This window comes from Dermacentor silvarum, chromosome 7, assembly GCF_013339745.2.
Source record: "Dermacentor silvarum isolate Dsil-2018 chromosome 7, BIME_Dsil_1.4, whole genome shotgun sequence".
In the NCBI taxonomy this organism is placed as follows: Eukaryota; Metazoa; Arthropoda; class Arachnida; order Ixodida; family Ixodidae; genus Dermacentor; species Dermacentor silvarum.
This window is the reverse complement of record NC_051160.1, coordinates 56,006,001-56,020,794: the sequence shown is the minus strand read 5'-3', so window position 1 is coordinate 56,020,794 and position 14,794 is coordinate 56,006,001. Positions and strand designations below refer to the sequence as shown.

At 45.1% G+C, this 14,794-nt stretch overlaps 1 protein-coding gene across 1 annotated transcript; it reads right to left on the bottom strand.

The window, feature by feature from the left end:
- Positions 1 to 505: 505 nt before the first annotated feature.
- LOC119458873 (putative nuclease HARBI1) lies at positions 506 to 11,855 on the bottom strand. The gene is made up of 6 exons (XM_049671481.1): positions 11,718 to 11,855; positions 7,230 to 7,264; positions 2,355 to 2,505; positions 2,124 to 2,263; positions 1,861 to 2,044; positions 506 to 1,174 (listed from the first exon to the last, which is right to left on the bottom strand). The coding sequence occupies exons 1-6, from the start codon at positions 11,853 to 11,855 to the stop codon at positions 506 to 508; spliced, it is 1,317 nt and encodes a 438-aa protein (XP_049527438.1).
- Between the last annotated feature and the right edge of the window lie 2,939 nt (positions 11,856 to 14,794).

Below are 14,794 nucleotides of genomic sequence, written 5' to 3'. Positions count from 1 at the left end.
ATGCATGGAAATGCAGCGTACAGGTGTCCCTCTCTCAGCCATGCTTGGTCAACAGCAGCAGGTGCACCGAACATTAAAATGCAGTGTACACTCTCTTACCTCCTACACTTCTGTGTTATTCTACATGGTAATTCCAAGCAGACATTTTGTCGTAGCCTACTACTTACAAAAACCTGCCGGCACAATATCTTTAAAAGTGATAAAAGTCCTTAAATGCTCTAAATATCTGTTTTGACAGCTTCTTTCATTCATTTGTTATCTAAGCAGGACTACTGTCACCACAACGAAAAGTCACCATAAAGTAATGAAATATTACATTCAATTGCCTGCATTATTGTCGTGCGGCATGCTAATATCAATGATGTAAAATTGTCACTAGAAAATAATGTGAACCCTGCAGTGAACCCTTATTTTTCTTATGGCCAGGAAAGAGGTATGAAAGCCATTATGAAGCTAAACCATAAAAATAGATGAACAGCCAGATTCAGTAGTAAATAGTCATGGCTCACTGAATGGTCTGAAGGTACCGTACAATTTGCTTCCGTTTTTTTTCTCCTAGTTGCTTCAGCCCTTTTTCTGTTTTTGAGTCTACAAAGGTTAGCATTTCAATCGGGTTTGGCCTGCTGGCATTTGTGGTACCCACATCCTCATAGTCAAGGCCATTGTCCCCTCCTTCAATGCACATGTTGTGGAGTACGCAGCATGCAAGAATGAACAATGTGGCCTTCCTTACCGTCCAGAATTCCAAGTACAAAAGTTGCCTGAAACGTTCTTTCAGCAGGCCAAAAGCATTTTCAATGCGTACACGTGTTTGGCTCAAGCGCAAGTTATATTGTACACATTCAGGGGTCAGCGAACCATAGTCCCTGAATGGTGTCAGGAGATATTCTCGGAGTGGATAGGCGGCATCACCAAGCAGATGATACTTGCCTTCACAAACTCCTGGCAGTTTATCTAAAGCGAAACCGCGCTTGAATGTCTCAGCGTCGTGCATCTTGCCTGTGGGGCCAAGGAACACATCCACAAACTTGCGATCAGCAGTGCAAATTGCCTGAACGCCGTATGACTTCTTGTCGTGCCTGTTTGTATATGTTGAGGCAATCTTCCTGGCTGGGCACCTCGTTTCTATGTATGTTCCGTCAATACATCCCAAGACATTTGGAAAACCTGAAATCTGAAGCCAGTGAAACATTAATGGGTTTTGAATTTACCTTCCAAGTTACTTTCTCTAGCATGCTGAAATACCAATATTAACTATTTTTAAATACAGATTATGCAGGAAAAAGCAGCTAAATGTGTGTGAAGAACCGCAATATGGCCAGTCATACAAGGAGAGAAAATTAAGGCTGGGTAAATGCCTTACCTGTGATTACACTATGCACAGGTAGTGTTCACGAGAGAAGAAAAGCAGTGGTTGACTAAAAATCAGACACGACGAGACTGTTGCCATAAAACTTGTTAGCCTGAGGATGGATTATAAATCAAAGCATGCAGGGCAAAGGAGGGATTAAACCTTGCACTTAAAATGCAATTCCTTCAGATTATTTCCTTTTTCATATATTTTGCAATTTGACTTCATATGCAGTCTCCAACGGACACATAGAGCATTTATCAAAGGTTAACAGCCCAAGGCATGGTTTGTTTGTAAGCCATCTTCTTAATTGTAGTGCATTTGTGAAAGTCATCTTTAAAGAGGAGAGAACTAGGACCTCTGTTGCCGAGATTTCGAATATTGCGGGATGCATAACAAGCAGCAAACAGCGGTCCAGAAACAAGCTCCTCTGGATTCTAATACTTTAAAACAGGGTTTAAGTAAACAACTGCCCCATAAAAGCATTTATGACAACACCGTCGCCTTACTTCTTCGAACTTGGCGCTGGCTGCTCTTTTTTTTTTTTTTTCAGGTGTGTCTGGGAAGCGCATCACATTCGCGCTGATGCTGTTCAAGTAGCCTGCCACACGTTCGATGATTCCGTTCACAGTGCTCTCCGCCATTCCAAACATGACGGCGACGGCTCGCTCGGTAGTTTTGTTTCCTGCAAACCTGACGAAGTAAACCAGTTGTCACGCATGCAGGTACCCGACAAGAATTATTTAGAAACAAACGGGGATAAACAACTCACCAAAGAAACGAAAGAACGTGCTCTTCAGCCGATTTCTGCGGATGTGGGCCTCCATGATGCTTTGGATAAAAACTGGAGTTTTCGTAATCCGCAATCAGCCGGTAGAAGACGCTCCTGCTTACCCGGAAATGCTTCCGGAACTGCAAGTAAACGACACAACATCTCACATGGCAGTGGCCTTACACAATGCTTTGGCAGCAGCAAACAATTACAAATAGACAGGCTCCTTACTCCGGTGTCGTCGAGGCGCCTGACGACCCGTTCAACGAACCTGTCCACTTTCGGCCGCTCTTCACCGCATTGTTTTTGGATGAGGTCGATCAGCATGTCGTCTTCGCTGTCAGACGAACTTGAATAAAGCTCATCGATTGCGGCAACTACACTCTTAGCACGGTAACGTTTACTAAAGGGGTATATTCTCACAAATTTGTGCACCTATAAAAAAAAAGTTACATAGTAACCTTTATTTAAGTAACCTTTATTGAAGGGTACACTCTCATCAACGTGTAACCTATAAAATAAAAGGCTACGTGTACCTATACTAAAAGTTACTATATAGTAACCTTTAGTATAGGTACACGTAGCCTTTTTGTATGTAACCTTTCGTATAGGCATAGTCTTGCAAGGCTTCGCACGTGCGTCCTTCTGCGCATGTACATGAATTTAGGACATTGATTCTTCGGCCAACCACCAAACTTCAACGCAATGCACTAGCGTAACTCACTGAACAGAACTTCATAAAAATTCTCCTTCAAATGATCGGCCGAATTTCTACAACTTTCGGTTACCAACGTCAGGAGGATGCACTCTTCTGAAAATATAGGCATTTAAGGCACTTAGTCATAACTTCTCTGCTGCGTTATATTTGCGCTTTGCTCAAGGTTAAATCACTGCTATAACTCAGCAGGCAATTTACGACTAAGCGCGGTAAAAGCTTATGTCATCGGAAAAAGGTATCCTTTCGACGTAGCTAACGAAAAGTTGTTGAAATTCTGCTGATCTTCCAAAATACACTTTTTCTGTAGCTGCTCAGTGAGTTACGCTAGAGCCCTGCAGTGAAGTTCAATGGATGGCTGAAGGAGCAATGCACAAAATTCATCTGCGTGCGCAGAAGGACGTGCGGGTGAAAACGTGAAAGATGCCTATACGAAAGATTACAGTTCCTAAATATGGCCGCAGGGGTTATGCCCTAATTTCTTAGACATGACTCATTGTCTAAAACCAAAAAATATTCAGGTCTTAAGACAAAATGACATTTTATTGCTGTGAAAACTTCATAATGGCGACAGACAGCATTTGCGCGATACTCATCATTTGGGAAGAAAATTTTACTAATTAGCTTTTTCATTTCTTTGGGGACATGTAATTGCATATTGAAGGCAGCTAGTACTGAAAGCGTACCAATTTGCCATAATTGTGCCTGGCACCAATTTCGAGAAATTGAATCTGCAATGAAGTGCGTTGCTGTTTCAGTTATTCTTTCTGCACAACCTGCAGCAAAATTCTGTAAATATCTCAGTTGGAACAGCAATGCATTTTATGGCATGTTTGCTGCAAAATTCTGCAAATATCTCAGCTGGAACAGCAATGCATTTTATGGCATGTTCACAGTATGTGTTTTTGAGACTATTCTGTGGCAGAATGCTTCCAGCAACCGGATATGGCGTGCTGATTGACCAGCTCTGCCGTTAACCACGATTGTTTATTTACATGCTAATCAGTCAAACATTGGCGCCATTCGTACTAATGATTATTATTGAAATTCTTTTGCGATTATAAAACTTGTTCAGCAGAAATTAACATTTTGTCTCAAATTATCTTTTTTTTAATATTCATGGACAGACTGGTTAACAACGTATAAACCTTTGCCACCTTGCTATTTTACAGCGCAAGTCATTTACACAAGGCAGCTTGCAGGAATTAGTATAGAATGCACAATGCATCAAGACAGTTGTACGTTTTGAAATAAGCTGGCGCATAATTGGTAATTTTGGATTAAATGTGCAAGACACAAAATAATTTATGAAATACACAGTATGTTGCTTTTGTATACTGGTGAATGCATTGTATAAAGGTTCGTCCCCCACATTTTTCTTTGCTGCGGACCATGTTAAAAGTTTTTTGCAAAAAAGTATCATGTCGTCATCACATGATAATGAGATTTCTAATAATTATATTTTGCACGAGTGGAAAGCACATCTGACAAGGCGGCACAATTCAGAATGAATACGCATTTCTGCATGCAACATTTCTTGTATCGAAAAAAAATATATCGGTATGACACGGCAGCACCCACATTCTGAAAATGATGTGAGTAGCAGCTGTGAGAAGGAAAGCTGACACAAAACATTTAGTGAAAATGCCATGTTTACTTTATTTGCATATACAAAACAAGGTAACTCAATGTTCTCCCTTCACAAGCAAAATTACATTTTTCCTTGGTCTGTTTTCTTCTCCACGGCCATGAAGCAGTAATGAAAAAACCTCTGAGTACAGCGCTGCCTGGCATCACAAATTTCTACAGCATCCCGAGGAATAGGGCAAAAAAAGAAAAGCAGAAATGTTGAAGGTTCGTGTACAATATGTTCAAATACAAATACATATAAGTTTTAGACTTCCACGAGGAGGCCGATCTCATCCCTGTTTCGAGCACAATCATGTCTCTTTGCTGTTAGTATGTCAGTTGCTAATTTTCAGATCTCCTTGCTGTGTAGTGGAACCTACAACGACAGAAAAATAATCTTACAATCTCATAGTTATGTGTTAGCGTCGCCCTGCAAACAACAGCTATTAACATGTAATGAAAGAGACATAAATAAACCACAAACAGATGAAAAACTACCACAGAAGAAATAATTAAACACGCCTAAGGTGAATATACTCTTCTGTCTAGGAAATGTCGGTAAGAATAAAAAGTAAACACTACAAAACTGAACGAAAATGAATTCTCAAGTCAGTTCGTACTCCCCTCCAGTACAAGTACAAAAAACAACACCGCAATAATGTGACAGTTTAACAGTCAAAATGCAATATCAAGTGGTTACAAACTGAATATCAGCACAAAACACCAGTTCCGTGCATGAGGTCAATGTTGCGCGTCCGCACAAAAGTGCAACATAAACTTGAGATTTAAGAATAACCAACACGGTGACTGATAGTGATAAAAAAATATTAAAACAACAGTGTTTATGAAGCAAGCAAGTAGTTCACTTAAATAAAACTGAACATTGCGAGCATGAGCAAGAATTGACGGTGAAACATACGACAGACACACACCAGCAAATAGATAGTTGAACAGGAAGCATTGCTTACCTAGGTCACATTTATTGCTGTCTTCGGCATTCATTACAGCAGTCACAACACAAACGATGCTCACCACTCTCAGGTAAGCGAAGAACCTTTAGCATTGGCCATCGGCAATGCGTCTCGTCGAAGCGGCCACGCAGCACGCCAAACATGTCCGTGCTCCACGTCCGGCGTCACGGCTTCTTTTCAGCGGCGCGCGAGCCTTTAGGAGTCCTTTTGGTAACTGTACCACTCGCCACGAGTGACTCAGACACACAATACGCTTGGTAAGCGCACGCCACCAAATCGGAGAGCGTAAAAACGTGGGTAAAGCGATGAAACAAAGCGCGACACGACCGTTTTAAAACGACACCACCGGCCATACTCTTCCCGGCATGCATCGCGAGAGCTGCGCAATGGACAGGAGATATGACGGCGCTCATGTGTGGCTGAAGCTGAAGCGCGTTTGATTATGCCCCGCATCTAGCGCAACTAAATATAATATCAAACTACAGTTCCGTCAAAGTATCACAGGACCATATATATCAAGATGCTAATATTCTAATGTTTCAGGATGTTGCTTTTCGTTTGTATTTGTATGTTTTCTCTCTGCTCATTTGGCCGGCCGCCATTGTGGCCTCCCACTGTGAGCGCACGTTCATCTCTCTACGAGACCTCACTGGAGCGGCTGTCGCCTGCTGTCATGTGAATGTAGGGGCGTCTTTCTCGTGTGTTAGTGAGCGGGCGAAATTGGTGCGTGTCTGGCGTTCTCTAATGAACCCACCATTTGCTGTAATTTAGGAACCACTCCCTCTTATACATCAAAATACAAAAAAAGAAAGAAAAGAAGAAAAAGAAAGCGCGGTGACAAAACATTCAGTTGCAGTGTACAAGTAAGTCTGATTACGAAGCATCTTTCTCGCCCTGCAGATTAGTTATTCGGCCTGCTCGAAGCTTTGATTCTGTCGGTCGTCGAGCTTTTAGACTACTCTAGCGTGCGCGCACGTGCGGCTTCAGTGTGCGCCCGCTGTTAGTGGGTGTCGCGTTTCAGGAGAATATGAAACAAACGCGAATATAAGTTGCATTGATGCACAAGGGAAAAAAAAGAATATTGGGTACAAATATATATTCAATCACCATAATGCATCTGCTTTTAGGTTTTGTGCAGGCACACAAGTCTATGTTTTATACCACAGCTTAAAATGCCTGTATCGGTAGCGGGGGGCTTTCCACCACATTGAAACGTGTACTGATAATTCATGCCACAACATCGTTTGCCACAATATTCTCCGGTGTATGTTCACTGTTTCTGTGGCTTCCTTTTAGATTATAATGGCACGTATGCAGAAGAGATCAGTGACGAATGAATTGCTGCTGTCTCTCTTGAGCATACGCTCGTGCGAGATTTAATTTTTTTTTACATTGCGAAACTGAAGAACCCTACTGGTATCAATAAAATATTAATCTAGTCCAACCAGCCTCATTCCCTCGGGCGCACAACATATCGTATAGGTTAGTCCCGGCTAAAAACACCACATCAGGATAGCAATACCACACAATAATAAGTAAACTTCCAATCCATACAGTAGGTCCCCTAAGCCACGAATGGCAACTCCTTTAGAAGTTACAATCTAAAGGTTACAAGACATTTGGCGTTGCAGTAACCTTTAAAAAATACGCTTCGCCACATGTAACCTCTAGCCGCGACGGAAATTCACGAAAACACAAATATCAAGTTTTTTTAGTCACCGAGTAACCTTTATGTTATACGTTACTTGCAATTATAGGTTACCATAAACGTTACCGTGCTAAGAGTGTAGCAGCGCTTCCTTTCTCATTGCCGACATCTCCACTAGCTAACTCCGTCAGAGCGTTCGCGGTTCTGCAGTCGGCAGTGCATGCGCGCGTCCCGCAGTGCTTGCTGGGATTGCACCCCGGCGCACCGCCGATTTTCTCGGTGCGAGATGGGGCAATGGAAAACCGCCCCAACAGGGTGCGCTTCCGGTGATCGAGGATGGTCGGTGCGCACCGGTGCGGTTGATCGAGGATGAAAGTGCGCACCGAGGCGCCCCGGTGCGGGTGATCGAGGACGCTATAAGGTGCAGAATTGCTCCTTCCGGTCGCCAACGAGCCGGCGGTGCGCACCGCCGACCCATCTCGGTCGGCATGCGCAGGCGCGCAGGCTTTAGGCGCGCTAGCCTTGCAGCTCCACGCTGGCAGTGTGGTGAACTACACGCCGGCTCGTTGGCGACCGGAAGGAGCAATTCTGCTCCGTGGATGTTCTCCCCCTCGCGCTATACCACAATGCAACACCTTGGTTCCATGAGCACCCACAGGCGGCGCTGCATGTACCAGCGGCCACGCGCTCCGAGTGTCCCATTTCAATCCGTGAGTACTGTACCTGGCTGTCCGGTGGTTAGGCAGGAGCTAGCTGATTTCAAAACACATAGATGCAGTAAATCATTATGCTACAAGCAGCGAACATAAAGCTCCTGATAAATATAGTACCACCAGTGCGTATCGCAATGAACGCGTGTGTAGGTGTGCGTTTTGTGCATATTTCTAGCTAATTGGTCGCCATCGTTTAAAAATTCCTTTCTGAGAATTAAGGTTGATATATCACAACTAGTACTCTGCCGTGACGCGGAACGAGCTCAGTTTTGTATGTTCCAAGTGCGTTGTTATATTTTATGATCTTCACTGTTCTTCAGGGTGGAAGCGTTTTTGGCCTACGCTGGAAGGATTGACCCAATGGGTTTGCCCCGAGACAAAGTCAACAACCCCAGAATATGCTCGGCGCACTTCACGGAGGTGGGTTTTATGGACCGAGCGAGAAGCAGGCCGTGAGAAGCTATTCTGCGCATTGGCCATTACAGCAATTACAATAAATGTTTTTTATGCATGTGCGTACATGAAACACCATCCACGTTTTGTTGCTTTCTATAGTGTGTAGCACCGTCTGCTCTCATTCTTGTTTTCGCAGACGAACACAATAAAGTGAATTCAAAGAACTGTTGTGTTGTAAGTGGAATTATTTTTAATACAATTTGGGCACATCCTTGCGTGATTGTAATAATGAACGCAACTGCGTGCATGAAAACGCAAAAAGAATCCACTGCAGGCAGCACGAATGCACGAATGGCACGGCCGGACAGGAGAGGAGCGCGGAGCGCGCGCTTCGGTCCGGCGGTGCGTCTGATAACGCCCGCGCCAAAAAAAAAAAAAAAAAAAAAATAGCGCACCGCGGACAGCTCAAGAAATAAAAAAAAAAAAGAGGATTGCGCGAGGCATGAGGGGAGGGTGAGGCGAGGCATGGGAAAGGAAGAGTAAAGTCAAGAGTGAAATGAGAAACGAACGGAACAACGTTATCATAAAAAAGGGGGAAAAAACTGCTATAGCGAAAGGGGGAGAGTAAAAAAAAAATCGTGTCGCTTTTCTTTTTTTTTTTGTTTTCGCCACCGTAGTACCGTCATCCATCCGCTAGGGCCTAACTCAAGTGCGCCTTGGCGCTAGCGTCGACTGAGCGTCTGCTTTAGAAGAACCTATGGGAGGTATAGGAAGATTCACCCCCCTGCTGTGGTCACTAATTTCCACTAGAGGAAGATTTAGCGGAGGTCTGTGCCTGTAGTAGTAAGTACTAGTGGAAATAAGGAAGTCGCAGTTTCGCCCGAAAGGCGGAGCATGGATTGCGATAGCAAATTAGACGACAGCTATATACATAGTAAGGATAGTAGTTTTATCGTTCCTATCAAGTTGTTAACATAGGCATACGAACTAAATTAACAAGCATGCTGTCATGCGCGCACAAGCAAACATGAACGCATCTCACTCGATGGTCGCGGAAACTCGCTGTAAAAACGCTGGAGTGAGTCAGATGTACCGGGTTCGTGTAAGTTCTGGTTTGAAGTCGCCTCCAGTCAACCGTGTGAGACCTGCATGCTTAATTTTGGGTTAGGAGGTGGATATACACACCTCAACTTTCTGTAGAATTGGGCAATGTGACTGAATGAGAAAAGTCTGGCCCTATCCATCCGTTCCATCTCCTCCTCGGCCAGAGCCCCCCCCCCCCCCCCCCCCCCCTAGTCGGGCGCGGTTAGTCAGGCCTCGCGCAACACGAAGGGCAGACTCGTTAAGGTTTAGGTTGGCGGTGGATTCGCAGTCTGTATGGGCTGGGAACCAGATGATTTCCTTGTCGTAACGTTCCTTAGATGATATAAGTTATGTTTTACTGTTTAGAATGTTTGCAGCTTCAACTGATATCCGTCCTCTGGCATAATTTCGCATAGCCGATTGAGAGTCGCTAATAATGTATCTGTTTGGGAGAAGCGATAGCCAGAGCGATGGCAACCTCCTCCGCAACCTCAGAGACACCGGTTTTGATTGAACACGTGCGTACGCTTTCTTGTTTTGTATTAATTGCTACTGCTGAATTTAATATTCCGCGGCGTCCACGAACTGCGCTTCCTCATCATTGACATAGGCTTTGAGTAGAGTTTTAGCTCTGCTCGTTCTCCTGCCCTGATTGAATTCCGGGTGCATATTTTTGGGGTAAATTGGGGATTTTAATCCTGCTCCTGATCTCTCTAGTCAACGCAACCTTGGTTTGAAACGTGGAGCCGAAACTTTTATGCCCTAATGATGCTGAACTACATGGGTTTCGCGCACGACTTGCAGACTTCGGTAACAGCGATATCTAGAAGTTCTTAGGTAAGCTAGGCGGCGTTTTTAACATATATAAAAACGCCGATAGACAATCATCGCCAAGTCTTCGATTCCCATTGAATTGCTAATCGATAATCGATCAATACTCAATAAATTTCGGAAAATGTTGGGCATGATTTTGTAGTGCTTAACCTAGCCCAAATACGTGGCCAATACCTTGCGATAGCCAATCGATAGCCAATCAATAGCTAATTGATAATCAAGCAAGAATCAATAAATTCCGGAAAATGTTGGGCACAATTTGGTAGTGCTTAGCCTCTAGAGACGAAATACGTGGCCAACACCTTGCGATAGCCAATCATAGTTAATCGATAATTGATGAATAATCAATAAATTTCGGAAAATGCTGGGGAGTACTTGGTAGTTCTTAGCCTAGCCCAAATACGTACCCAATACCTTGCGATAGCCAATCGATAGCCAATCAATAGCTAACCGATAATCGAGCAAGAATGAATAAATTCCGGAAAATGTTGGGCACGATTTGGTAGTGCTTAACCTAGCCGAAATACGTGGCCAATAGCTTGCAATTGCCAATCACAGCTAATCGATAATTGATCAATAATCAATAAATTTCGGAAAATGCTGAGGAGGACTTGGTAGTTCCTAGCTCAAATACGTACCCAATACCTTGCGATAGGCAATCGATAGCCAATCAATAGGTAGTCAATCGATCAATAATCAATAAATTTCGGGAACAGCTAGGGATGACTTGGTAGTGCTTGACTAGCCCAAATACGTGGCCAATACCTTGCGATAGCCAATCAGTAGCTAATAGATTTTCGATCAATAATCGATAAATTCCGGAAAATGCCGGGGATGACTTGGAAGTTCTTAGCCTAGCCCAAATACGTGGCCAATACCTAGCGATAGCCAATCGATAGCCAATCAATAGCTAATTGATAATTGACAAATAATCTATAAATTCAGGGAAATCTTAGTATACGGGTGTTTTCGCATTTTCCCCCCATCGAAATGCGGCCGCTATTCGTCCCCGTGTTTCTTCTCGCGTTGTGTATTACCAGTACCACCTAACAATCCGTTGGATCCACGTCTATCGAAGCTTTCGCTCTTTAAGAAACACGTAGCACCCGAAGCCTTTGTCCCTTGTGTGGTTGTTGTAGCACCCCGGAATGCAGCAGGTGAATCCTCCCATCGCACGATGGCTCTACACGAACCATAAAAATTGCCAAAAATCGTTCGGAAACAGGACGCACAGGCACTCGGTGCGGCTGGAGCGGCCGGATGACTACAAGTACCACCATGCACCGCGGCAGCGGTGGCGTCGTGAAACTGGCCGGTGGGATCGGTCTATTGAGATTCGTGCGTGCGCTCGCATTAACGCGATCTTAGCCCCGAAAACACGGGGAGGGCGGACTCGGCCCCCGCCGGAAATGACTTTTATGATACAGCTGCGCGGCCGGGCGCTCCCCGTCGCAGAACGTCCCTTCCCCCTGGAGCCTTCCATACCGGCGGGACCGCGCGGCCGCAGTAAAACTTGGCCCCTCCAAATGCCCACCTTCACCCGGATACTTCCGGCCTGGCGGGACCGCGCGGCCGCAGTAAAACTTGGCCCCTCCAAATGCCCACCTTCACCCGGATACTTCCGGCCTGGCGGGAGCGCGCAGCCGCAGTGAAGCGCGGCACCTGCACCTTATTATACCCTACCTCCGGAGCGTTGTGCGTGGGACCACAGACTTGATCAACCGTCACAGCACAGTGGGGCATGAGAGCAGTGCCGCAGTTTATTTCTGAAGGCGTCTGAGCTTAGCGATCACCTTTCATGACGCGGAGAACCCTGTGGTAAAACCGGGTTCACTTCACTGCCTTTCCTTTTCCGTTACTTCCTGTCTTATTCTTTACGCAGTGCACTAATGGTAGCCCTTCAAGGTTGACGTCTGACGTAGGTGAGAAGGAGTCTCAAAGGGATGATGACCGAGGGTGCGGGGCGCGTTAATTAACCATCGCTTCCCCGTTTACTAATACCAGAGTACTTTGCGTAATAAATGACTCTGCTAATAGACTTGTGGCGACGAGCGACCACGTAGACCAGTAAACTTTGGGCCTTCCGTCGCTCGAAAATCACGTGCGTGCGGTTGTTCTTTAACGTCTGCAGGGCCTGAAAGTGCAGCAATAGAACTTTGTGAAGAAGTTTAATTAGCAATAAATAAGGTGCAAACTCAGTTCCATCTAGGCTCTGCATCTACACCTACATCAGTAAGGATCAACGGTGAATACCTCAGCAATATTCGGTTTGCAGATTACATTGTCCTGTTCTGCAACACTTGGGACGAATTGCAACAAATAATAGTGGACCTTAAACGAGAAAGTGTAAGAGCGGGGTTGAAGGTTAATATGCAGAAAACAAAGATAATGTTCAACAGCCTGGCAGGAGAACAAGAATTCAGGACCGCCAGTCAGCCTCGCGAGTATGTACAGGAGTACGTTTATCTAGGTCACTCACTCAAAGCGAACCATGATCATAAGAATGAAATTTACAGAAGAATAAAAATGGGTTGGAGTGCACACGGCAGGCATTACCAAATACGGACTGGGAGCTTACCACTGTCATTGAAATGAAAAGTGTGCAATCAGTGCATGCTACCGGTGATAACATATGGGGCAGAAACTTGGAGGTTAACAAAGAAGCTCGAGAACAAGTTAGGGACCGTAGAAAGAGCGATGGAAGGAAAAATGTTACGCCTAACGTTAGGATACAGGAAGAGAGCGGTGAGGATCAGAGAACAAAAAGGGGCATAGCCGATATTTTAGTTGACATTAATTAAGCGGAAGAAATGAAGCTGGGCAGGCCATGTAATGCGTGGATGGATAACCGGTGGACCAGCGGGGTTAGAGAATGGATACCAAGAGAAGGGAAGCACAGTCGAGGACGTCATAAAACTAGTTGGGATGAAGAAGTTAAGAAATTTGCAGGCGCAAGTTGTAATCAACTAGCGCAAGATATATGTATATAATATGTATTTAAGTAGAATACCTGCGTGATCTTGGTTTCTGTGTGCAGCGTAGAGTGATGAATTCCAGTTACGTGGCATCAAGTCGGCTTTATTTCATTTAATGGCATAAGTGTTTTAGCCGATTTAAGTGGTCATACATTGTATGCTACATGGCACCTTTTCAATCTTCTGTCAAAATAAACTATCCTATCCATTAAAAAAATAAAATAACGATATCATAACGTTGGCGGCATGACAGCACAGATAAGACGGTGACTGTATGACAACGACTGCATGACGACGACTGTATGACGATGACACAATGACGATGATGGCGTGACAACGGTACGATGGCAATGGGATGACGATCGAGTGCATGAGAACGATAGGGTGACAACGACTGTATCACGAAGAGTGCATCACGAAGATGGCGTGATGACGACGACATGGCCAGAGGTAAGAATGACGGCGATGGAACTCCCACGACGGCATTACGACTGTGAGCCAATACCTAGGGCCAAAGGTGTTAGACTATGGACCACTGGGTCGGCGTAGGAGCATAGATATATAGATAGACATACTCAAAACGATTGAAGTAGGCAAGTAATGCTCATCGCACTAGTAACTAAACTAACTAGACCAGGACGGCCGTTGACAAAGAAAACTCAATGAGATTACCTGGCGACAGTGACCTCGCGAATATGTCACGATCAACCAGGTGCACGCGATGCGTCGAAGAGCACACGCACACTTCCTCTTCCCGAAATGCGTCTGCGGAAAGGCACCTGGTAGACCTGCAAGAGAAAAAAACGCACAGCTACTCCCTGCAGAAGCGCTTGAATATTTTAGTGATAGAAGAACACTGCGAAGCATGAGACAACGAATTACAGCCCTTTATATCTGCTTTATGCTCGATCGCCGCGGAGCTTCCTCGACACGATTCTGCTGTTTTCTCTGGATGCTGAGGATTCCATCGCCAAGACACTTTGCGTCGCCGCGGAAGCCCACCGAATAGTACGCATCCACCCCGTGGCATCGCAAAATCACTCGAAGGGTTGGTACAATAGTTCTCGTCAAGCCATTTATGTTTAAAAAGGTGACCTAGTGCTGCTATGGACCCGATAACGCAAGCGTGGCTTGTGCAGCAAGCTCTCGTCACATTATGTGGACCTGTTCGTTGTTTTAGATCGCCTGAGCGATCTAAAACAACGACCTAAAGCATGTAAAACGATCTAAAATAGACAGCCGGCCGTACGCCAGCACGCCTGGTTTACCTCTGTTTCCTCTGCTTTCCACGCGCCCGCCATTCGAGTGCTTATTGCCTTTATGAGATACACTACACTCGGCTACGCTGCTGCTTGCCACGCTGTGACGTGACACGCTATCGAAGATGGTTCTGGCGTTTGTGAGGGTGGTGAGAATCATGGTCGACAAGACTGGGGAATCGTCGTGGTTGAGCCATCCAGTGCATGCGCTCTACCAACTTCTCTGGCGGGTGGCACTGAGTGTTGCGCTCTGGTCGCTGGTCTCGGAGACGATTGACCCGTCGCTCTTGAAAAAATGTGGCAGGAAACCCTTGACGCTGATCCGCTCTTAGTAGCACTTAACGCGGGTTGTCGCATTGATAGCTTTCGGTCGCAATTCATCGGGCTGGCTTCTTCAATGAGGACGATATCATCCGTTCTTGTATGGGACGCCTTAAAAAATTTGCCG

Bases quoted from the DNA above. Each gene is read 5' to 3' on its own strand.
- LOC119458873 (XM_049671481.1), bottom strand. From the start codon at position 11,855: ATGCCCCACTGTGCTGTGACGGTTGATCAAGTCTGTGGTCCCACGCAC. The intron at 2,506-7,229 runs GCTACACTCTTA...CCGTGCTAAGAG, and splicing joins GCAATGAGAAAGGAAGCGCT to TGTAGTTGCCGCAATCGATG. The intron at 2,264-2,354 runs GTAAGGAGCCTG...GTTTACTTGCAG, and splicing joins GGCGCCTCGACGACACCGGA to TTCCGGAAGCATTTCCGGGT.